The 24,526-nt window shown below is 49.0% G+C and overlaps 1 protein-coding gene across 4 annotated transcripts; it reads left to right on the top strand.

Annotated features, from left to right (window-relative positions):
* Nucleotides 1-8,065: 8,065 nt before the first annotated feature.
* HYOU1 (hypoxia up-regulated 1) lies at nt 8,066-18,256 on the top strand (the record flags this gene model as incomplete). Of its 4 annotated transcripts, none has more annotated exons than XM_084249443.1 (25): nt 8,066-8,159; nt 8,382-8,475; nt 8,640-8,718; nt 8,871-9,025; nt 9,125-9,201; nt 9,808-9,989; nt 10,227-10,342; nt 11,957-12,149; nt 12,398-12,532; nt 12,691-12,773; nt 12,859-12,991; nt 13,164-13,351; nt 13,575-13,713; nt 14,544-14,604; nt 14,744-14,823; nt 15,172-15,357; nt 15,479-15,651; nt 15,783-15,870; nt 15,973-16,095; nt 16,216-16,349; nt 16,464-16,548; nt 17,156-17,402; nt 17,489-17,536; nt 18,015-18,071; nt 18,195-18,256. In XM_084249443.1, 25 exons carry the CDS (start codon nt 8,069-8,071, stop codon nt 18,254-18,256), a joined length of 3,009 nt encoding a protein of 1,002 aa, XP_084105569.1. The 4 variants fall into 4 exon arrangements, with proteins under 4 accessions (XP_084105569.1, XP_084105568.1, XP_084105567.1 ...); XM_084249442.1 differs by having other exon boundaries at nt 8,069-8,159; nt 18,030-18,065; XM_084249441.1 differs by having other exon boundaries at nt 8,069-8,159; nt 18,015-18,065.
* Between the last annotated feature and the right edge of the window lie 6,270 nt (nt 18,257-24,526).

The following is a 24,526-nucleotide window of genomic DNA, read 5'->3' as shown; positions in this document are numbered from 1 at the left end:
AGCTCTGACTACCCTCTGTCCTCATGGAAAACTGGAGGTGTAGCAATGTGTGCCACAATGAGCTGTGTACAGGAGTGACATAGTCATTTGGGGATAGTGTGGATATATGAAAAAATATGCATACATATTTTTTGGCCTATGCATACACATAGGTCATGTGGCTAATATTTATGAAATTTATTTTTGCACCCCATTCATATTTTTTTAAGATTTATTTATTTATTTGTTTGTTTGTTTATTTATCTATTTATTTATTTATTTATTTATACAAGCACTGGGTACAGTCAGAAGTGTGGGAGGGTGAGAGAATTCATCAGAGCCAGAGCGGGGAGCAGAGCAGGCAGAAGGACCGAAGTACACTGCTGAGGGGAGCAGCGGGCGGCAGGAGAGGTCTGCGCTCCATGTGGGACCCTCCTCCGACGGCCGGGGAGCAGCTGGGGATTGAACCGGTGCTGTAGAGGCTGCGGGCAGCTTCGCAACCCAGCGCTCAACCGCTGCGCCACCGGGGAGGCCCCCATTCATATTTTTTTTATTTTCAGAATATTTCATGTTTCATTACCACCAACCTAAGTTCCCAAAGAGCAAGGCAAGGCCTAAGTCTTGTTTACCATGAGCCAGGCTGAGCAAAGCCTGGTAGAGTCTGTGTTTGGTTGAAGGAAAGAATGTGGAAGACTATCTAGTCCCCAACAGGCACACAGATTTCCTAATTTCCAGCTCAATTTTCTTGCCTCTTTGTCATAAGGGTACTGGAACTGTATCTGCATCTCAACTTATTGGCAGCACAAATGGGGAGATTGGACCCACTTCCACCTGCTAAGCATATTGTGTACTAGCCATCAGAATATTCATGTTGTATGTTATCTTGGCAGTTGACTATGAAATATGTATGAGATACACACACACACACACACACACAAGCAGAGTGTGAACAGCAGAGTGGTATCTTTTTTGTTGACTTGGGTGCTCCCCCTACTGTCTGGTGGCAGAAGCCCAAAGAATTCCTCTGATGTCTGAGTGTGATTTTCCCTTTGTCCATTGGGTCTTGTTATTGGTGAGGTACAAAGGTAGAGATTGCTACCCAAGCAACCCACAGCACCTCTTCTTTAGACTTAGTACCTTCTTCCTTTTGACAAATATGTGTTCAGTACTCACTGTTCCCAGAATAGTATTAAATGTCCAGAACATAAATATGAACAAGACATGGTAGTTGCTCCTTCGGGAACTCAACCACCATCATAGGGGGCAGATGTAGAAAGCACTGACATAACAAGGTCTTAATTTCAGCCTTCCTGTTGGCACAAGGGGTTAAATCTCAGCACTACGAAGCTATCTGCAGCCACTGCAGCACCAGTTCAATCCCCGGCCAGGGAGCTAGCCCACATGGTGCAGCAGACTTCTGTCTTACCTACTGCTCCCCTTAGCTGTATATTTCAGTCAATCTGCCTATTCTTTTTTTTTTTTTAAGATTTATTTATTTATGCATACAAGAACTGAGGTAGAGGGCCTCCCTGGTGGCACAAGGGGTTAAGAGGCAACCTATGAAGCTGTCGGCAGCCTCTGAAGCACGAGTTTGATCCCCAGCCAGCCAGGGAGCAATCCACATCATGCAGCAGACCTCTCCTGACTCACCTGCTGCTCCCCACAGCAGTGTACTTCGGTCAGTCTGCCTGTTCTGTTTCCCACTCTGTCTCTGGCGATTCCTCTCACCCCCCACACCTCTGGCCTGTACTCCTCTGGCCAGCTCTTGTATGCATAAATAAATAAATCTTCATAAAAAAATAGGGGGAAATAGAAAAAAAAGGACTGGGGTACAGGCCAGAGGTGTGGGGGGTGAGAGGAGTCACCAGCGATAGAGTGGGGAGCAGAACAGGCAGACTGACCAAAATACACTGCTGAGGGGAGCAGTGGATAAGTCAGGAGAGGTCTGCTGCACCATGTGGGTATTTCCCTGGCTGGGGATTGAACTTGTGCTGCAGTGGCTGTGGATAGCTTCATAGGTTGAGTCTTAACCCCTTGCACCACCAGGGAGGCCCCAATCTGCTTATTCTGTTCCCCACTCTGTCTCTGGTGAATGTCTCATCCCCCACACCTCTGGCCTGTACCCCTGTTCTTGTATGCATAAATAAATAAATATTTAAAAAATAGTAACAAAATGATTTCACTTTTCAAGGACTCTTCATAGAAACCACCTGTAGAAATATCATTATCTCTGATGAGAAACTGGAGTCTCAAAGATGTTAAAGTCACTCTCTCTGGGCCAAAACATCAAAGTTCTTTGGAAATAAAACAAGAGTTACTCAGTCCCCTAACCTTTAATTAGATGGTTTATTGGAGTATGATGCTACATTACACTTGTCAGAACACACACCGGGGTTTGTGTTTTAGTTGTCTGAATCCAAGAATTTAGTATAGTGAGGAAGATAGGCAGGCAAACTGCAGAAAATGAATAGGTGTACAAACTCACAGTTCTGCATACTAAGAGCTTGAGTTTTGAAGGAACTGAAGAAGCAATTCAAGTCTAACTTTAAATTAAGCGGTCACAGCTCAGAATCAGTTGTCTAGCAATGCCCTCTGACCCCCACCCCTTCAACAAACTGCTGCCCATAATGTATATTTACTACAACAAAACAGTAACACTTCTTGGTCCAGCTGTAAACTTTTATTTTCATTCTCACCCCCGCACCCCTTACTCCCCCACCCTCCACCATTTGGCCATCTGGGTAGAAACTATTTTCTGGACTACTGAAAAGTCTAGGTTATTTCTTTTAGCTCCTAAAAAGGCTAGCAGTAGTTTCAACTTTAGGCACTAGGAGGTCAACCTAAAATAAACTCAGAGCTCTAACAGTGCAAGAGAGCCTAGGACTCCAAAGTTACAGTGAAATGTGAGAAAAAAAGCAATTAGCGGATTATTGACTGTGAAAGGCTGGCCTACAAAGGGAAAGGAAATCCCCCATGAACTTGGCAAAGCACTTCACTAAGCTTTTACATTGCAGTAGTGCCCATCATTCAGTTTTATTCTCTAGACTAATAACAAAAACAATAAATTGAGTACTATATACTTTGGGTTTAGGGTGTCCCAGCAGTCTGTTAAGCACTTTGCCTTGTTTAAATTTTACACTAACTCTATGAGGCATGTAGCAGCGTGCTTTAATGATGTGCAAATGAAGGCTTAGGAAAGCTGAACACTTGTCTGGAGTCATACAGATAGGAGCTGATGGTGTTCACAGACCAAGTCCATTGTCTGTTAAACTCCAAAATTTCATATTCTGAATGCTCTAGTATTTTTAAAAACACTCAAGTCCATAAATTTGTTCAAAAGTCTAAGTGATTTTCTATGTGATCATGAAGGCGCAGGATTCCAGAGTCTTAAATGTAATGCTTTCTCTTCTTGACACATAACCCTCCATCTCATGTAAGCCGGGAAATATTTCCAGTCCTCTGTCTCCTCATCTGCCCCATGTCTTATTCAAATTCATAATACCAACACTTTAAAAATGCATTAATACTTAGTGTTACTAAAGTCATCGACTGTCATTTACTGCTCTTAGGGTCTGCATATTGGCAAACCTAATTGGAGGATAATTTAGCAATATGTGTCTAACACCTAAAACAGGAATTTAAGTCAGCATTTCCACTCCTAGGAATTTATACTGATTATAAGGGATAGATTTATATAAAAATTTATCAATAAAGGCATCTCTTGCAATTTTATAATAGCAAAAGGAAATAACCTAATTGTCAAATAGTAATTTTGATAATTATATTTCTCTATACCACAGTCCCATAACTACAGCCACTGAAAATTCTATAGAGGAAAAATGACATAGGAAAATGTTCTCAATAAATTAAGTGAAAAAATGATCATAAGTTATCTCCATTGGCGTTTAAACTGTGTGTGGATTGATACATATCAAAATGCTAAAAGTGATTTAATCTAGAAAATGGAATTATAGGTGGCTTTTATTTGCTTTGTTTTTTTCTATATTCAAGTTTTCTTCAATAATCATATATTTCTTTTATAACTCTACATACACTGTTATAGAAGTAGAAAAAAAAATTATCATCGTACAGCTTGTCCTGCTAGAAGTGAGCTTTCCTAAGTTTACAGCAAAATCAAACTCAATGCTTTTATGACACATGCAAAATAGTTTTTAAAACTTTTATTGAAGTGTAACTTACACTTCAAAAAGTAAAGTATGCATACTATAGTTGACTGTGCTTTCACAAAGCCATTGTAACCAGCAACGCAAATAGAATTACCAATACTCCAGAACCCTGTCTTGTCCTCTTTTTTTTAAATAGAGGCATGTTTTTTATTTATTTGTTTGTTTGTTTTTGTTTATACATGCACTGGGTACAGTCAGAAGCGCGGGAGGGTGAGAGAATTCACCAGAGCCAGAGCGGGGAGCAGAGCAGGCAGAAGGACCGAAGTACACTGCTGAGGGGAGCAGCGGGCGGCAGGAGAGGTCTGCGCTCCATGTGGGACCCTCCTCTGGTGGCTGGGGAGCAGCCGGGGATCGAACCAGCGCCGCAGAGGCCACGGGCAGCTTCGCAACCCAGTGCTCAACCGCTGCGCCACCAGGGAGGCCCTGTCTTGTCCTCTTCAGAGCACTACATCCCTGATGGGAAGTTGTCAAATGCAATAAATCATTTTTATTGTTCGATAGACATGCATTGTGTGAATCTACCACATCCATCCAACTACTGATGGGCATTTGAGTAATTTTCTATTTAGGACCATTATGAATAGAGCTGTTAAGTTTCTTGATGAACACATGTATGCATTTTTAGACATGAAGTTAATGGAGTTCCTGAGTGACAACTAATTTTGAAAAATCTGGATCAGGATGTTCTCCCATGATCAAAACTGCATGCAGGCCATAACATAATTTGCATGATTTATAATTTATACTTTGTATATGACATATACATGCCCTTGCTAATGGGTACATTTTATTTATTTATTTAAAGGTTTTTTTTTTAAAGATTTATTTATTTATTTATACAAGCACTGGGTACAGTCAGAAGCACGGGAGGGTGAGAGAATTCACCAGAGCCAGAGCGGGGAACAGAACAGGCAGATTGACGAAAACACACTGCTGAGGGGAGCAGAGGACGCGGCAGGAGAGGTTCGTTGCGCCATGTGGGACCCTTGCCAGTGGCCGGGGATTGAACCGGCGTTGCAGAGGCTGCGGGCAGCTTCGCAGCCCAGCGCTCAACTGCTGTGCCACCAGGGAAGGCCTTAATGGGTACATTTTAATTTCCTGTTCAGTTTCACATATATCCTGCAAGACAGAAACTTTCCCTTAGGTTTCTATACAGTGTGAGGGAAAGGATATAGTCTTCAAATGTTAAGTTATTTGGGATAACAACTAGTGGACTCAACTGCAGCGGTCAATCTAAATCAGGTATTTTACATTAACAATGTCCCATCATGGGTCTCCCTGGTGGCGCAGGGGTTAAAGTCTCAGCTATCAAGCTATCACCAGCCACTGCAGCATGAGTTCAATCCTCAGCCAGGGAGCTAACCCATATGATGCAGCAGACATTTCTTGCCCACTGTCTTGCCCACTGCTCCCCTTAGCAGTGTATTTCAGTAGATCCACCTGTTCTGCTCCCTCTAGTGAATTTTCTTATGTCCCACACCTCTGGCCTACACCTCAGTTCTGGTATGCATAAATAAAAATAAATCTTTTAAAAAATAAAAATTTTCCATTGTTTTACTACTTGCTTTTGTGAAACACTATTCTCTTTGCTCAAAGAACAACAAAGGTGATTACCCAGAGCACTTGCACCTGCTACACCTTCGAGGGGGACAGGTACCCAGGCCAAGAACTGAAGCTGCAACAAAACTGTGCTGCCACCAAGTGTATTCTGGGGGAGAGGATTCACTTAGGAGCAGAACTCACCTGACTATTCTTTGTATCCCAGTTTTCAGTCATTCCTGCTGTACCATGTGGGTCATCTCCCTGACCTGGGATCCGGATCAAACCATTGCTGCAGTGGCTGTGGATAGCTTCATAGTGCTGACACTTAACCCCTTACACCACCAGGGAGGCCCCAAGACTTAACTATTCTTTTTTTTTTTTTAAGATTTATTTATGCATATAAAAACTGGGGTACAGGCCAGAGGTAGGGGGAGTGAGATGATTTACTAGAGACAGAGTGGGGAGCAGAACAGGTGGGTTGACTGAAATACACTGTTGAGGGGAGCAGCAGCCAAGTCAGGAGAGGTCTTCTGCGCCATGTGGGTAGCTCCCTGGCCGGTGGGGGATCGAACTTGTGCTGCAGTGGCTGCAGATAGCTTCATAGGATAGCTTCATAGGTTGCGTCTTAACCTCCTGAGCCACCAAGGAGGCCCAAGACTTAACTATTTTTTTTAAAAAAGAATATTTATTTATGCATGCAAAAACTGGGTTACAGGCCGGGGGAGGGGGGGAGAGGATTTACTGTAGACAGAGTGGGGAGCAGAACAGGTGGATTGACTGAAGTACACTGCTGAGGGGAGCAGCAGCCAAGTCAGGAGAGGTCTGCTGCGCCATGTGGGTAGCTCCCTGGCCAGCCGAGGCTGGCACTCCTGCTGCAGAGGCTGCGGGCTGCTTCCTAGATTGCGTCTTAACCCTTGCGCCACCAGGGAGGCCCAAGACTTAACTATTCTTAAAGGGAAGGACAATAAACTTCTCCCTGGCACTGCCAGTTTATTTCCTAGGCATAGCTGCCCGACTACTCTCTCTAAGCATCATGAAAAATGTAGCGAAAGAAACAAAGGTTCCTTAAGCCCGGTCTGTTACTGTTACTGTCTGCGCGGCCACGACGGGGCAGCGGCCCCTCCGCGTTCCCGGGCCCGGGCTCCCGGGTGACCGTAAGGAGAGGCCGAGCAGGCACCGGCCCCTCGCGGCCGCAGCCGTCAGGCCCCAGCTCCGGAAAGATCCCGCGAGCGCCCCGGAGCGGGCGCGCGGCCCATTGACGTGGGCCAATCCCGGGCCCGCGTGGGCGGTTCTTCCCCAACGGGCCCAGCCGGAGAGCGCGGCGGGGGCGGGCCCAGGACGTGGCCCAATGGGAGCGCGCGCCGGGGCGGCGGGGGCGGGGCCGGGCGCGCGGCGCAGGGCCGGCGACGGAGGCGCCAATGAGCGCGCGCCGCGTCCGGGCCGGCTGGTGCGCGAGACGCCGCCGAGAGGTTGGTGGCTACTGTAACAGTTTGCAAACCGAGGGGAGTTGTGAAGGGCGCGGGCTGGGGGGCGCCTGGCCGGCCTCGTGGGTGCGTCCGCCGCCGTGTTTGTCCCAGAGCTGGGGCCGCCGCAGCGGGGGCCGAGGTAGAGGGGTGGGGGAGGGTGGCGCCGGGCCGGCGAGCCCTCCTGGAAGAGGCGGCGTGCTGGCTTCGGGGGTGGGTTGGTGGCTGGAGGCAGGGCCGCGCGGGCGCCGATGCTCTCAGGGGTGGGCTGGGACCACTTTTCGGGGGTGCGAGCCGCGGTCCTCCTCAGGGGAGACTTAGGTGAACTCGGGGCGCCCGGTTCCTGCCCGGCGAGGAACCTTACCGTTTGGGGGCGCCGCGTTCTTTTGGGCAGCCGGGCTTGGAGGTGAGATGGGGCAGGGGTACGAGCGGGACTGTCCGAAAGGATGCCGCGGAGGAGCCAGGCCCTCCTTCCAGCCCAGCCTCTCCCAGCGTCACCATCTCCCAGTTCCTGTTCAGGCCCGGCCTGGCTTTCCCCCACTAGCCGGGGAGCACCAGGTGTGGGGCGGTAATTGAGCCCTAGGTGTGGGTCCCTGGCCGCACCCCAGGTGTCTTAACAGCAGGGACGGTGCTGGGGTGTGCCAGTGCCACAGACGGAAGACTGGTCTCCTTTCTCCTGTCACCTTCCTGTGGATGCGGTTGATAGAACCCTCCACCCCTGCTGTCACACCTGGGCCATTGTGTGGCGCTTCTGGGGATGATTAGAGTGCTGAGGGTTGGAAAGGGGATGTGGAGTGGGTGGGAATCTCAAAGCTCCCCTATTCTGGGATGAGGGTCTACCTCCTTCACTTAAATTCCAATTACAAGTGTTGTTTTTCTCCTCCCCCCAGGGGCACAATGGCAGCCACGGTCAGGAGACAGAGGCCGAGGAGGCCAGCCTGTTGGGCCTTGATGGCTGTGCTCTTGGCGAACTTGTTGGCGCTGAGTGGTGTGTACCCCAGCAGAGGGAACAAGAGAAGAATAAATGATTTGATGCATGGTGGAAAGGGGGAATGAGACTCTGGGTTGGAAGTTTCTGGGCTCTTTGAGTTGCTGAGCCCTGGTCTTTGTCCTTTGCTGTCTTATTTTTTTCATGGAAATTGCTGTACTTTGATTAGAGGGGCCTCAGGAAGGTGGGAGAAGAGATACTAATAGACCAATCTTGTTTCAGACACGCTGGCAGTGATGTCCGTGGACCTGGGCAGCGAGTCCATGAAGGTGGCCATTGTGAAACCTGGAGTACCCATGGAAATAGTCTTGAACAAGTGAGGGTGGCCCTTGTGTCAGGGGCTGGAAAATAGAGTTTGGGGTGATGTGTGTTCTTTGTAGTGCCCACAGCAGATATTGGTGACTGAGAGTATGTGGGGTGTCCAGGCTCCAAAGTCTACACCCTCTGTAGGCACCTGTGCCCAGTGTGTCTTTTCTTCAGGGAATCACGGAGGAAAACCCCAGTGACTGTGACCCTGAAAGAAAACGAAAGATTCTTTGGAGACAGTGCAGCCAGCATGGTGAGAAAGCCACTTCCCCCTTTCCAGAAGTGATGGGCAGGAGAGGAGATGACAGACCCCAGCGTGTTTTTCCTTATCAGTGCCAGATATAAGAGGTGGGCAATGATGGGCTTGGGAGTCTAATATTTTGTTCTTTCTTGATTTCTTCACAGGCCATCAAGAATCCAAAGGCTACACTTCGTTACTTCCAGCACCTCCTGGGGAAGCAGGAGGATAACCCCCATGTGGCACTTTACAAAACCCGCTTCCCAGAGCATGAGCTAAGCTTCGACCAACAAAGGAACACTGTGCGCTTCCAAATCAGCCCGTGAGTGCTCTGGGGAAAGGTGGAATCAGCAGGCTCATGATTGTCCTCATCTTAATGTCAGCCTTTGCTTGCTCCTAACCCCCTCTATCCCCTTCCCAGGCAGCTGCAGTTCTCACCTGAGGAGGTACTAGGCATGGTTCTCAATTACTCCCGTTCCTTGGCTGAAGATTTTGCAGGTGAGCAGCCAGTTTTCTCAGGTCTCCAACAGGGAGACCTGTTTTGCCTCCCAGGGAACATTTAGCTATGTCTGAAGACATTGTTGGTTGTCACAACTGGGGAGCTGTCACCAGCCTGTAATGAAGTAGAAGAATGCTGCAAAATGTGCTGTAATGCAGTGCACAGGGCAGGGGCCTCCCCGGTGGCGTAGCTGGTTGAGTGTCGTGCTGTGAAGCTGTCCGCAGCCTCTGCAGCCAGTTGAGTGCCACGCTGTGAAGCTGTCTGCAGCCTCTGCAGCGCGGGTTCAATCCCGGCCGCCCGGGAGATACCCACATGGCATGGCAGACCTCTCCTGCCTTGCTCGCTGCTCCCCTCGGCAGTGTCCTCAGTCTGTCTGCCTGTTCTGCTCCCCACTCTGTCTCTGGTGAATTCTCTTACCCTCCTGCGCCTCTGGCCTATACCCCAGTTCTTGTATAAATAAATAAATCTTAAAAAAAAAAAAAAAAATGCACAGGGCAGCCACCCACAACAGAGTTTTTTGGTCCCAAAAGTCAATATTGCCAGCTTGGGAAACCCTTGTGTAAGGAATGGAGCTGGTGGAAACCCTGTTGTGTTGTCCTCTATAGAACAGCCCATTAAGGATGCAGTGATCACTGTGCCAGCCTTCTTCAACCAGGCTGAGCGCCGGGCCGTGCTGCAGGCGGCTCGCATGGCTGGCCTCAAAGTGCTGCAGCTCATCAATGACAACACTGCCACCGCCCTCAGCTATGGTGTCTTCCGCCGGAAAGATATCAACTCCACTGCCCAGGTGAGCCAGAGAGGAACTTCTGAACAGATTTGCAGTGGGCCTGACTCTGAGGATGGAGACGCCACTTTGCATCATGTTTGTACTACTGGCCGTTGGCAAAATGCAGCAGCAACCCCTTCTTAGCCCCTGTTGGAACTATTTGCCTTAAGTCGAGGCTTAGTGTAGCCCCTTGGAGAGGCAGGTGGCACCCTGGAGTTAGATAAGGTTCCTATGACAGTGATCTCTGTGTTTCTACAGAATATTATGTTCTATGACATGGGCTCAGGCAGCACTGTGTGCACCATTGTGACCTACCAGACTGTGAAGACGAAGGAGGCAGGGATACAGCCACAGCTGCAAATCCGGGGTGTGGGGTAAGTGGGTGCTGGGAAGAGGGCTTCTTGCTGATATCCTTGGGTCAGGGGGTTCTTAGAGGAGCCACTGCTTCGCTGACTGCTCCCTACAGCAGTGCTCCTAGTTAAGGCACCAGTCATCGTGGGGTACCTTTTCCAAAGAGCAAGAGAGGTTGTAGAGGGGGGAAGGCAGTTTCAGAGAACTGAAAGACGGGGAGCATCCTGCACTTTAAGAAAGTCCATGGGGGGCCTCCCCGGTGGCACAGCGGTTGAGCGCTGGGTTGCGAAGCTGCCCGCAGCCTCTACGGCGCCGGTTCGATCCCCGGTTGCTCCCCGGCCACTGGAGGAGGGTCCCACATGGCGCGCAAACATCTCCTGCCGCCCGCTGCTCCCCTCCGCAGTGTACTTCGGTCCTTCTGCCTGCTCTGCTCCCCGCTCTGGCTCTGGTGAATTCTCTCACCCTCCCGCGCTTCTGACTGTACTCAGTGCATGTATAAACAAAACAAACAAACAAACAAATAAATAAAAAAACATGCCTCTTTAAAAAAAAAAAAAGAAAGTCCATGGGGCTGTAGGTCATGTGTAGGGTGAGGTTTGATTTTTTTTCTCTCTCTCTCTCACCATGTCCAGTTTACAAATCACTGACATTGTCTTATTTCTTGAACTTGTCCTTTTTCGCCTGTCTTTGTACTACCATCCTGGTTCAAGCTACCTCTGCCTCTTCCTCCAGTGCAGCCTCCCTCCAGTTGTTTGTCCAAACGGCAGCCTATGGGGCTTTTTTCAGAACACCACAGTGGCTCTGAATTTTGACCTTGGCCTGGGAGGCTGTTCCTCTGTGATCCCTTCTCTTCTGCTTGTCTTTAACCCTGAGTTCTCTTGTTCCTTAAGTTTTAGCTATACTTGCTCTCTTTGAGAACTTACCAAGCTGCTTCCCAGCTCAGGGTCTGTACATAAACTATTTTTTCTGCCTAGAACTTTTTTACCTCTCATTTTTGCCCAGTTAGTTCCCCATCTCCTCCTTCCAAGTTTCCATCCAAGCATCATTTCACAGTTTACCTGACATCTCCCAAGTAGCTGCAATTTCCCGTGTGTGTGTTCTGAAAGCACTGTTTGCCTCTCCTTTATGGGTAATGGAAGTTATACAATTATTGCTGGATTATAAACTTCTGTGGATTTTTTTGTTTTGTTTTTTTGTGTATAGAAGAATGGGGTTCTTCTAGGCCAGAGGTGTGGGGGGATTGAGAGGATTCACCAGAGACAGAGTGGAGAGCAGAACAGATGGATCTACTAAAATACACTGCTGAGGGGAGCAGCAGGCAAGACAGAAGAGGTCTGCTACGCCGTGTGGGTTAGTTCACTGGCCCAGGATAAACTCAGGCCATACTGGTGATAGTGCTAAGACTTAACCCCTATCTCACCAGGGAGGCCCTGGATTATAAACTTCTAGACATAAGGGGTCTTTTTTTTTTTTTCTCTCTCACAATTGCTTTCTCAGTAATATATACATAGTTGACACCCAGTAAATACTGTTGGGTGACTTGTTACTGTGAGGTGTCAGTCATGTGGGGTGATAGGTTCAGTCAAGGGGTCTTGTATGTTCCTTTCCTACACTTTCCCCCTCCCTTTTCTCAACAGCTTTGATCGCACCCTGGGGGGTCTGGAGATGGAACTTCGGTTGCGTGAGCACCTGGCAGGGCTCTTCAATGAGCAGCGCAAGGGTCAGGGAGCAAAAGACGTGCGGGAGAACCCCCGTGCCATGGCCAAGCTACTGCGTGAGGCTAATCGCGTCAAAACCGTGCTGAGTGCCAATGCTGACCACATGGCCCAGGTACCCATGTGTGGCTTATTGAGGGCAAATATTCCTCACCAAGAAGGTGGAGATAAGGGGTTGTAAGGTAAAAGTGGGCTAAGTAGGGGCTGGCATCCTAAACTGGCTTCTGGAGCCTGGTTTGGCCCAACCCTCTTCCCATGCCTCCTGCTATCCTCCCAGAGTCCTGTTGTCTTAGGTTCTGTCCTGCCCACCCAGACCGCAGGACCTGGTCAAGTGCTCCCTGACACTCCTCTCCCTGCCCCTAGATTGAGGGCCTGATGGATGATGTGGACTTCAAGGCCAAAGTGACTCGCGTGGAGTTTGAGGAGCTGTGTGCAGACCTGTTTGAGCGCGTGCCTGGGCCTGTGCATCAGGCCCTCCAGAGTGCTGAAATGAACTTGGTGAGTGGGTAGTGGGAAGTGGTGGGAAGTGGGCATGCCAGTGGACCGGTAGAATGGAAAGTGATTTGATGGGGAAGAAGAAGCAGGAGCATCAAGGGCCAAGTCAGTACTGAGGAGAGTCTTACCTACATGCTGTCCCTTCTCACTTCTTTCCACAGGATGAGATTGAGCAGGTGATCCTGGTGGGTGGGGCCACTCGGGTCCCCAAAGTTCAGGAGGTGCTGCTGAAGGCAGTGGGCAAGTGAGTGTGGGGGCTGGGTAGTTGAGGGGAGGGAAGCTGGGTTGGGTGCTGAAGTAGATGGTGCTGAAGATTGGGATTTTCACAGGGAAGAGCTTGGGAAGAACATCAATGCGGACGAAGCTGCAGCTATGGGTGCTGTGTACCAGGCCGCTGCGCTCAGCAAAGCCTTCAAGGTGAAGCCATTTGTAGTCCGAGATGCAGTGATCTACCCCATCCTGGTGAGTAAGCCTGTCAGTCAGGTGGGGAATCTCCCTTTATCTTTCCAAGGGTAGCTTCCCCTCTGTATGCTCAAGCCTGTCCCTTTGTCTTTCTGGCAATTGATGTTCACCACCCACCCTCAACCCTGAACCTGCCCAGGTCCTCCATCTCTCCTCTCTGACTGCTCTGTAGGTGGAGTTCACAAGGGAGGTGGAGGAGGATCCTGGCATTCGCAGCCTGAAGCACAATAAGCGAGTTCTCTTCTCCCGGATGGGTCCCTACCCTCAACGCAAAGTCATCACCTTCAACCGCTACAGCCATGATTTCAACTTCCACATCAACTATGGTGACCTGGGCTTCTTGGGGCCTGAGGATCTTCGGTGAGAGGGTGGAGCAGGATGGGGGCTCCGGGAGGGAGGATTGGGACCTGCAGAACTGACAGGGGATTGCAGGCTGTGGGGTTGGATTTGGGGGTGAGTGTTGTCTCTAGAGCTTACTTCTTCCTGAGTGTATCCTGAAGGAAAGTCCCAACTTCTCGTGCAGAGAGGTGGTGTCGTCTTGAGCTTGAGAGATGTAGCATACTGCTCTCTTTTCCCCAACTAGGGTGTTTGGCTCCCAGAATCTGACCACAGTGAACCTAAAAGGTGTGGGCGAGAGCTTCAAAAAGTATCCCAACTACGAGTCCAAGGGCATCAAGGCTCACTTCAACCTGGATGAGAGTGGTGTGCTCAGCCTGGACAGGGTGAGAGCAGGAGACTCTGTGTGCAGGGCTAAGGCACAGATCCCCAGCCCTTTACCATCTGTTTCTCATGTTATTAGAATATGATAAAGGACTTGGGGGTTAGAGTAGTCTTTGTTCTAAACAGAGCTAACCAGAGGTCTGGCGTGGACCTTTTCCAAGCCTATAATCCCTTACTGGTGTCAGTTTCTCAGAAGGATCTCCAGAATAGCTGAGGAACTCATTTCTCATCAATTCTGGAATCAGTGTCTTTTCAAACTTACACAGGGAGACACTGGCTCATTCTTTTCTCTCTCTCTCTCTCTTTTTTAAAATACTTATTTTTATTTCCTTATGCACACAAGGATTGGGGTGTAGGCCAGAGATGCAAGGGGGAGGGGGAGAGGATTCACCAGAGACAGAGTGGGGGGCAGAGCAGGCCAATCTACTGAAATACACTCCTGAGAGGAACAGTGGGCGAGACGGGCGAGGTCTGCTGTGCCATGTGGGTCAACTCCCTAGCTGGGTATCAGACTTGTGCTACAGTGGTTGGCGATAGCTTGATCACACTGAGACTTTAACCCCTGCTCTACCAGGGAGGCCCAATACTGGCTCATTCTGTTGAGTGAAGTGCAGGTTCTGGGAGAGAGAAACAAGCTATGATCCTCTTGTCAGAGGGCTCAGAATTAAAGGGGTGGAAGAGACCTTGATTCAGGAGCCCTTAGCAGAAGGCAAGTGAGAGTAGGTCAACTGCAGTCATGTGGCTGTGCACAAACACATCTACTGTGGCAGGATGTTTGTGGGGAAACGGTGGGTAGCATGTGCAGGTCCTCATTTTAAATCCCTGTTTTCAGGTAGAGTCTGTGTTTGAGACCCTGGTGGAGGACAGCCCTGAGGAGGAATCTACCCTGACCAGTAAGATGTGTGTGTGTTCCTGTGTGTGTGAGAGAGAATGTACTTGTGTGCATTTCAGGGAGGTGGGCAGCTTTCCCTTGGGTTAGGAGGAGAGTCACTCTGTGGTCCCCTTTGAGTTTTGGGGCTTTCTTCCCTGTAGAACTTGGCAACACCATCTCCAGCCTGTTTGGAGGTGGAACCACAGCAGATTCCAAAGAGAATGGTACAGATACAGTCCAGGTGAGTCCGGGAGCATGGAGTAGGGCACCAGGGGCCAGGTAGAGGCTCTGGGAGTTGGGGTGGGCTTCCTAAGTGCCCAGGATTTAATAGGTTCCCTTCCTCTCAGACTGAATTAACCGTTCCTCCTCTATACCTTGAGCTGTCCCTGTGCTGGAGCTCCAAGGCCCTGTCTCATCTCCATACACTCCTGCTTTGTCCAGCCATACTGCTGCAGCCCAAATATCCCCCTCACCATTGAGCAGTAAGCCCCCTCAAATTAGAGCAGGGAGACCTGGCATTGCCCAACAGATCCCAACCCATGGATTTTGTTAGTGACTTAACTGCAGTGTGTCTGTGACCTTTTCCCAGGAGGAAGAAGAGAGCCCTGCTGAGGGGAGCAAGGATGAACCTGGAGAGCAGGCAGAGCTGAGGGAAGAAACTGAGGCCCCAGTGGAGGATACGTCTCCACCTCCACCTGCTGAGCCAAAGGGGGATGCAGCCCCTGAGGGAGAAAAGGCTGCAACAAAAGAAAACAAGGAACAGTCTGAGGCCCAGGTAAGCTGCAGGCAATATAAGGCTAGTCTGGGAGGCTGAGGGAACAGATGCCTTGGAGCCCTGCCTGTGAAGAATGTCAGAGGGCCTAGACTTTCCCTGACAGCCTCATCTTCACCCCTAGAAGCCAACTGAGAAGGGGGAGGCAGGGGCTGAGGGTGTCCCCCCAACCCCAGAGGAAGAAAAGAAGCAGAAGCCTGCCCGAAAGCAGAAAATGGTGGAGGAGATAGGGGTGGAGCTGGTTGTTCTGGACCTGCCTGACCTGCCCGAGGACGAGCTGGCCCGTTCAGCACAGAAGTGAGTAAAGTCTATGAGTGTGTTGGGGTTGGGGAGGGGACAGGGTGTGGAATGGCACCTCTGGGATAGTCTACCAGGGCCCAAGGTAAACATGTCCTCTCTCTCGGGCCTGCTTCTCCTTTGTCCCACAGACTTCAGGACTTGACACGCCGAGACCTCGAGAAGCAGGAACGGGAGAAAGCAGCCAACAGCTTGGAAGCTTTCATCTTTGAGACCCAGGTAGGTAGACTGGGAGGCATGCCTGCCCTGAGAAAGGGCTGGCTCTGGGAGGCTTGCCTTCAGGGACTCACTGCCTGCTTGCACTGGTGTGCACCTCCCTAGGACAAGCTGTACCAGCCTGAGTACCAGGAAGTATCCACCGAGGAACAGCGTGAGGAGATCTCTGGGAAACTCAGTGCTGCTTCTACCTGGCTGGAGGATGAGGGCTTTGGGGCTACCACAGTGGTAAGGGTCTCCTCAGCAGATGGGTACTCTTGTTCCTCTCCCAGGGTCAGAGAAAGAAGAGCTGGGGTGTCCTGTTATCCCTCCAACCCCTCTGCCTACTCCCACCCCCATATTTATTAGATGTTGAAGGAGAAGCTGGCAGAACTAAGGAAGCTGTGTCAAGCGTTGTTTTTTCGGGTAGAAGAGCGCAGGAAATGGCCGGAACGACTATCTGCCCTCGATAATCTCCTCAATCATTCCAGCATGTTCCTCAAGTGAGCAGCCCCTTTGCTTTTTCTTCCTTGTTTAGTCCTGCTAAGGCTACCTACTCTCAATCCTGTCAGCAAAACCTTCTTCCTCCTAGACTAATTGTATCCTCTGGCTTACAGGGGGGCCCGACTCATCCCAGAGATGGACCAGATCTTCACTGAGGTGGAGATGACCACATTAGAGAAAATCATCAATGAGACCTGGGTAACTCTGTGTACATACTTTACTGGAGACTTGCCTGGCAAGGCATGCCATCCAAGGCTGCCTTTGCCTCCTGATTTAGCAGCTTCCCTGATTGGGAAGGCCAAAGATGTTTGCATGTGAGACCGTGTCTGATCAATCCCAAACAAGGGTCATAGCCTTGAGACATTAGAGCAGAGAAGCAGCCAAGCCTGTCCCCTTGAGGTCAGAGAGAGCTGCTTTGACTAGCTGGCACCTGAGCTTGACTCAGAAAGTGGGCCAGGGTTTAGGTAGGAGAGCATGACTTGCCATTTGAAGCAGAGATTGTTTTGAATATGGGGAAACTTTTTTTGAACCAGAGCTCAGAAGTGGGGAGACAGGAAGGAGGTTCAGCCAGTACTCCAAAGTAATTGAATGGAAACCAGAATTGTGTAGTTAGGACTCCAATGTGGAGGGAGGCCCTTGAACATCATTCTGAGAAGCTATTTACCCCTTACCCACTCTACCAGAGTGGGCAGAGTGATTGGAGGTCTGCAGAAGAGACTGAGACTGGTTGTGGTTGTGTTTCATCTGGGACAGAGAAACTGTCTCTCTATGACTAGCTCTGAGACTCTCTTGGCCTTACCCACAGACCTGGAAGAATACAACTATGGCTGAGCAGGCCAAACTTCCTGCCACAGAGAAGCCTGTTTTGCTCTCAAAAGACATCGAGGCTAAGATGATGGCCCTGGACCGGGAGGTGCAATATCTGCTCAATAAGGCCAAGTTCACCAAGCCTCGGCCCCGGCCCAAGGACAAGGACAAGGACAAGAACGGAACCCGGGCAGAGCCTCCTCGCAATGCCAGTGACCAGGGGGAGAAAGTCATCCCTCCACCAGGTGAGGGCAGGGTACCTGACTCCAGGTGCTACTAGACAGACCTCCTTTCACTCCTGGGACTACATTGTATCCCTGTTTCCCTCCAGGTCAGACTGAAGATGCAAAGCCCCTTTCAGAACCTGAGAAAGAGACTCGTGAGTTGGGGAAACTGATTTGGCATGTGGATAATGCTTAGCCCAGGGGTTGGCAGAGGAGATGGGTACCTACCCACAGGCAAAGAATTAAGACGTAATGATGAGTTTTCCCACATTAGTGCCTGGATGGTTGGGGAACCAGGGGTGGGTTTGGGGAAGGCAGTTTCCACAGAACTACTCCAGAGGGAACGGTGAGCTGTCATTTCCTTCCCCTTGTCACTGACATGCCTGCCCTGTTTCTGGATGGCCCTCCAGTTATGAACGGCCTTTACGTTTTTAGAAGGTCATTTTTAGAAATTACATATGTCTATGAACATAAAAAGCGTGTATTTGCATGTGCACGTACATATGCATGCACAGTGACTAAGTGTGAACCTTAACCCTTGAAGCAGTGACTGATTCTCACAGAAAAGGTTTGCCAACGCCTCCATAACCCCGTCTCCCTTGTCAGATGTTAACCTGTTCCTTCCCAAAACAGGGTCTGACGCAGCAGACACTGAACCTCTGGAGTTAGGAGGTCCTGGAGCAGGTGAGGGTGGAGTGGAGGGTAAACCGGAAGCCTGGGAGGGGGCGTCTAGGGAAGGTATCTGCACAGAACTGAGTCCGTAGCCTCTGTTTGACCTGCTGTCATTCTTCTGCTCTCCCCACCTCCCAGCAGAATCTGAACAGAAGGAGCAGCCGGCAAGACAGAAGCAAACTTTGAAGAATGATGAACTATAACCCTCGCCTCCCATTTCCCCACTCATCCCTACCCCCTTCTTCTGCCCCTCTATTTATTAAACACTGAGGGTTGGGGGAGAGGGTGGTCCTGCCCTCAAAAGACTTAAGTTCCTTTTCTCTCACCTGTGACTGGAGGTGTGGAGAACGGGAAGGAAGGGACAGTTCACCATTCCCTCTGGAGTAGTTCTGTGGAAATTGTCTTCCCCAAACCTACCCCCTGGTTCCCTACCCATCCAGGCCCTAATTTGGGAGAAATCACTATTATGTCTTAATTCTTTGCCTGTGGGTAGGTGACAGAGTACCCATCAGTGGCTGACAGACTCAGCAGTGGGAAGGATATTCTGGGGTAGTAGTCTCCAGTCTTCTCTGGCCATTGTTCCTCCTGTCCATTCTTCTTCATGAAAGCAATGTCACCCCGGGGGCCAGTGTCTACAGAGCCTTGATTACCAGGTTTGGTTGCTGAATAGCTAAGCTTTTTCTCCTCCAGGGTCTTTTCTTTCCCTAAAAAATCCCTGTCCCCCTCTCACTCCTCTTCCGGTGGGTTGCCTGACTTCATGTTGCGAAGTTGGACAGTTCTCTGCCTCCTGTCCAGAACCTTCATCGCGACTGGCTGAAGTAAGCCAGGATGGCGTCTCCCCATTCAGCGTAGACAGGGAGCAAGTGAAGGGAATCCAGCTACCTCTCCAGGGAGTGAGAGGTGTGAAAGCCCTGTAGCTCCCACCTGTGGATGTTTGGGCTCAGGAGAGCCTGTAGAGGGGTGACATGGATTGCTGACATGCTGCCAGTGCTGTCAAAATCTGCATCGTCCCTGTAGCTGGGTACCCCAGTCCCTTTGACTCCCTGCCCCCTATTTTTTCCTGCTGTTTCTTCCCTCCCAGACAGCCCTCCCCTCACTCTTGCCCCCTCCCCCAAACTGACCAAAATGTGCTGTCTACTGTGAGGCCCTATCCTGAGATCCTGGGGGAAAGAGAGACCATGGTGTGGACTTTCAAAAGGGGCATCTTGCTCTCTTGAGGCAGGCCTTCTGGGTAAAGGAGGAGGGTACGGGCTGGCATTCCCTTCATGAATTGCTCTGCTGAGGCAGCGGTGGGGGCTCTTAACCCTGCCAACGCTGAGGGAACTCGTCCTCTAGTGTTCCAACTGTAGCAGAGCCAGGGCTGCCTCCCCAGCTCCTTGGGCAAGGGGGAGGAGCCTGGTTATGTCTTTTGTCCCTTTTTGCCTTTCTTTCTTTCTTTTTTTTTTTTTGCCACATTGGCAGAAATGAGACCTAAGGATCACCCCCTCCTATATGTTTGAGTTCTTTCACTGGCATTTGAGGCTGGTTGAACAGGTTTGAGTCAGATTGTACTTTGCTCCATTGTTAATTGAGAAGCTGTTTCAATAAAATATTCTTTTCTACAGTTTTGTGTGCTGATTTTTATTTCCTCAGTACAAATAATACATGTTTATTATAAAAAATTTGGAAGATAGAAATTTGAATGAAAACACCAAAGCATTTTGAATTTAGCTGAGATTCATGCATGTAATTTGTCATCTACACTGACATTATTTGAACTACGGCACAGGCATTTTTAGGGAACATCATTTATAAATAAACCCCATTTTACAAATAAGTTGAAAATTTATGAATTGATCCAAGCAGTTGAGTGTCAAATGCCTCAGCTAGGCTTGAACTTAATTCTGACCCATTAGCCCTTGCTCTTTTTTTTTTTTTTTTTTTAAGATTTATTTGTGCATACAAGAGCTGGGGTACAGGCCAGAGATGCGGGGGGTGAGAGGATTCGTCAGAGACAGAGTAGGGAACAGAACAGGCAGATTGACCGAAGTACACTGCTGAGGGGAGCAGTGGGCCGAGTCAGGAGAGGTCTGCTGCGCCACTCACGGTGGATGGCTTCATAGTGTGGCGCTTAACCCCTTGCGCCACCAGGGAGGCCACCACCCCTTGCTCTTTGAATGCTGCCTCAAGACTTTGCTAGATGGGCCTCCCCTGGTGGTGCAGTGGTTGAGCGCAAGCTGCCCGCAGCCTCTGCAGCACCGTTCCCCGGCCACTGGCAAGGGTGCCACATGGCGCGCAGACCTCTCCTGCAGCCCACTGCTCCCCTCAGCAGTGTATTTCTTCGTCAGTCTGCATGTTCTGTTCCCTGCTCTTGCTCTGGTGAATTCTCTCACCCTCCTGCGCTTCTGACTGTACCCAGTGCTTATATAAATAAATATTTAAAAAAAAAAAAAAAGACTTTGCTAGAAAGTCACCACCAGTCACTATACAATTTTTTTTTTTAGATTTTTTTTATTTATAGAAGAACCGCGGTACAGGCCAGATGCGTGGGAGGGAGAGCAGTCACCAGAGACAGAGGGGGAACAGAACAGGCAGACTGACGAAATACACTGCTGAGGGGAGCAGCAGGTGCGACAGGAGAGGTCTGCTGGGCCATGTGGGACCCTTGCCGGCCGGCCGGAATCAAAGTGGTGCTGCAGAGGCTGCAGACAGCTTCACAGCGCAGCACTCAACTGTGCGCCACCAGGGGAGGCCCAATATACAATTATTTTTTAATGATTATCAGTTGTGGTAGAGCCATGTTTTACCAAGAGATCACTAGTCATACATCATTTACATAGCTTAAGCACGTGAATAAATAATGAGCATGGGGGACTCCCTGGTGGCACAAGGGGTTAAGTCTCAGCACTGGGAAGCAGTGGCTGCTTCACAAATTTGATCCCAGGCCAGGGAGCTAACCCATATGGCACAGCAAACCTCTCCTGTTTTGCCTGCTGCTCCCCTCGGCAGTGTATTTCAGTGGATCTGCCTGTTCTGCTCCCCACTCTGTCTCTGGTAAATCCTCTCACACTCCTGCACCTTTGGCCTACACCCCAGCTCCTGTATACATCAATAAACCTTAAAAAAAAAAAAACAAAACAGCATGCAGGTTAATTTTTCTCTGAAAATTGAACAAGTTAGACAAGTTTTGAAAGTCTTTTAATAGACTTCTTTTTTAGAGCAGTTTTAGATAAACAGCAAAAGCAAATCAGTGTTCCCACAGACCCCTTGACTCCATTTATACAACCTACCCTTAACAACATCCCCACCAGAGTAGTACATTTGTTACAATTGAACCTACACATCATTGTCACAAAATGTCCATAATATACATTTGGGTTGACTTGTGGTATTTTATTCTTTGGGTTTGAACAAATGTATGTGAGATGTATCCATTATCATACAATACAGACTAGTTTCACTGCTCTAAAAATCTATTCCACTTACTCATCCCTCCCTCCCCTAGCAATCACTGATCTTATTACTGTCTATTCTTTGCCTTTAACAGGATGTCATATTGTTGGAATTGTGCAGTATATGGCTTTTTCAGCTTGACTTCTTTCATTTCGTACATGCATTTAAGTTTCCTCCATGTGTTTTCATGATAACTCATTTCTTTTTACTATTGAATAATATTCCTTTGTCTGGATGTACCAGAGTTTATTCACCACTAAGGTAACTTAGTTGCTTTTTCAGCTTTTGGCAGTTATGAATAAAGCTGCTATAAATATTTGAGTCCAGCCTTTAAGTTTTCAACTCATTTAGGTATATAATTTTATATATATATATATTTTTTTTTTTACAGAGGCATTTTTTTTTATTTATTTATTTTATTTGTTTGTTTGTTTTTTGTTTATACATGCACTGGGTACAGTCAGAAGTGCGGGAGGGTGAGATAATTCACCAGAGCCAGAGCAGGGAGCAGAGCAGGCAGAAGGACCGAAGGACACTGCTGAGGGGAGCAGCGGGCGGCAGGAGAGGTCTGCACGCCATGTGGGACCCTCCTCCAGTGGCCGGGGAGCAGCCGGGGATCGAACCGGCGCCGCAGAGGCTGCGGGCAGCTTCGCAACCCAGCGCTCAACCGCTGCGCCACCGGGGAGGCCCTATTTTTTTTAAGTTATCACAAGCCCAAAAATATTGAAAATCTCATAAAGTTCCAATTTGAATAGGATTGTCTGGCACAATTATGTGTATATACTTTCTAATATATTCAGGACAAAAAGAATAAGTTAAGCTGTGATACTTTGTGTTAACCAAAATGGACTCAAGTCCCTGTATTGTCTTTCTCTTACTGTGGCTGTAATGATGTTCCAGTAGTTGAGTGACAGTGAGGTGTTAAAGGTCAACAAGACAGTTCATGCTTAGATTCAGACTCTGAAAAACATGTACAAAGTGCTCCCCTTTCTCAAGTGGAAGAGGAAAATAGAAATTGGCAAAACTAGTTTTATAAACTAGCAATTCTTGAATATATTTTTAAAGATTTTTAAAAATTTATTTATGCATACAAGAACTGGGGTGTAGGCCAGAGGTATGGGGGTGAGAGGATTCACCAGAGATGGAGTGGGGAGCAGAACAGAGTGATCAATTGAAATACACTGCTGAAGGGAGCAGTGGGGAGACCAGAGGTCTGCTGCACCATGATCCCTGCCTAGGGATCAGCCTCAGGCCATAGCAGTGATAGCGCTGAGACTTTAATCCCTAGACCACCAGGGAGGGGCTATTGGTGTCTGATCGAAAGCAAGTCTTTTGTTGGTAGCATATCTTTTATTATCATTTTCTTAAAGATTTATTTTTATTTATGTATACAAGAATTGGGGAGGCCAGAGGAGTGGGGTGTGTGTGTATGAGAGGATTCACAAGAGACAGAGTGGGGAGCAGACCAGGCAGATCTACTGAAATACACTGCGGAGGGGAGCAGCAGGCAAGACAGGAGAGGTCTGCTGTGCCATGTGGGTCACCTGCCCGGCTGGGGATCAAACTGGTGCTGCAGTAGCTGCAGATAGCTTAATAGTGTTGAGACTTAACCCCCATTGTTCTCAGTTTTGACTGCTTCCTTGGACTTTGTTTAGAGTCTCCTCAGCTGCCACTTTGCAAAGAGTCACCAGGTCCTCACCAAATGAGCACCAGCAGTGTTGTTTTCTCACATGGTATGCCTTAATCTATCTGGGATTTATTCTATTATAGGGTGTGCACAGGAGATATAAGCAGATTTTTTCCTAAATAACCAGACAGTTATCTGTTCTAAATAACCTCTTATTTCCTCCTGTTTGTTTTTTCCTTTTCAAGTTTCTTACTCTGATAGTCTCTATTTTTCCTGATGATCTTTTTTTTTTTTTTTAAAGATTTATTTATTTATGCAAACAAGAACTGGGATACAGGCCAGAGGTGTGTGTGGGGGGGGGAGGGGTGAGAGGATTCACAAGAGACAGAGTGGGGAAAAAAACAGGCAGAATTGTAATAGGGTGGTCCTCAGGAAAGGGGGAGATTCCAGGTTCCCTGCCCCACCCAAAGGATGGTGGAGCTGAGCAGGGAGAGAAGAAGCTGTAGAAGGATCGGAGGAAGGAAGGAAGGAAGCAGGATGGAGAGCCAGAAGGAGACCTGGAGGAGGCACATGGAGCGGAGAGACACGTGAAGAAACTGCACTTGCCTTTGGGTCATGGACTGGGTGACACAGATGTGGGTGAGAGACCCAGGGGGAGGACAATAGTGGCAGCTTTTTTTTTTTTTTTAATATTTTTTTTTTAATAGAGGCATGTTTTATTTATTTATTTATTTGTTTGTTTGTTTGGTTTATACATGCACTGGGTACAGTCAGAAGCGCGGGAGGGTGAGAGAATTCACCAGAGCCAGAGCAGGGAGCAGAGCAGGCAGAAGGACCGAAGTACACTGCTGAGGGGAGCAGCGGGTGGCAGGAGAGGTCTGCGCGCCATGTGGGACCCTCCTCAGGTGGCCGGGGAGCAGCCGGGGATGGAACCGGCGCCTAGAGGTCGCCAGCAGCTTCGCAACCCAGCGCTCAACCACTGCGCCACCGGGGAGGCCCAATAGTGGCAGCTTTTACCTTGATTTTGATTTGGTCTTTTCCTCCCAGACTTGTCTGGTTGTTTCTGATCCTTTTCAATGGGTCCCCACTGAAAGATGCTTTAAACTTGTGGCAGGCTTTGGGGCCTTGCTCTGGGCCAATCCCATTTGGGTAGATTTTTACCCACGAGGGGATGGGTACCTTGGGTGCTCGATTTAGAAACTATGTTCTTGGGGCCTCCCTGGTGGTGCAAGGGTTAAGATGCAGGCTGTGAAGCAATCCGCAGCCTCTGCAGCACGAGTTTGATCCCCGGTGGCCAGGAAGCAACCCCATGGCACAGCAGACCTCTCCTGACTCGTCTGCTGCTCCCCTCAGCAGTGTACTTCGGTTGATCTGCCTGTTCTGTTCCCCACTCTGTCTCTGGTGAATCCTCTCA

Source organism: Talpa europaea (assembly GCF_964194135.1).
Source record: "Talpa europaea genome assembly, chromosome: 12".
In the NCBI taxonomy this organism is placed as follows: Eukaryota; Metazoa; Chordata; class Mammalia; order Eulipotyphla; family Talpidae; genus Talpa; species Talpa europaea.
This window is presented reverse-complemented; position numbering and strand designations above follow the sequence as displayed.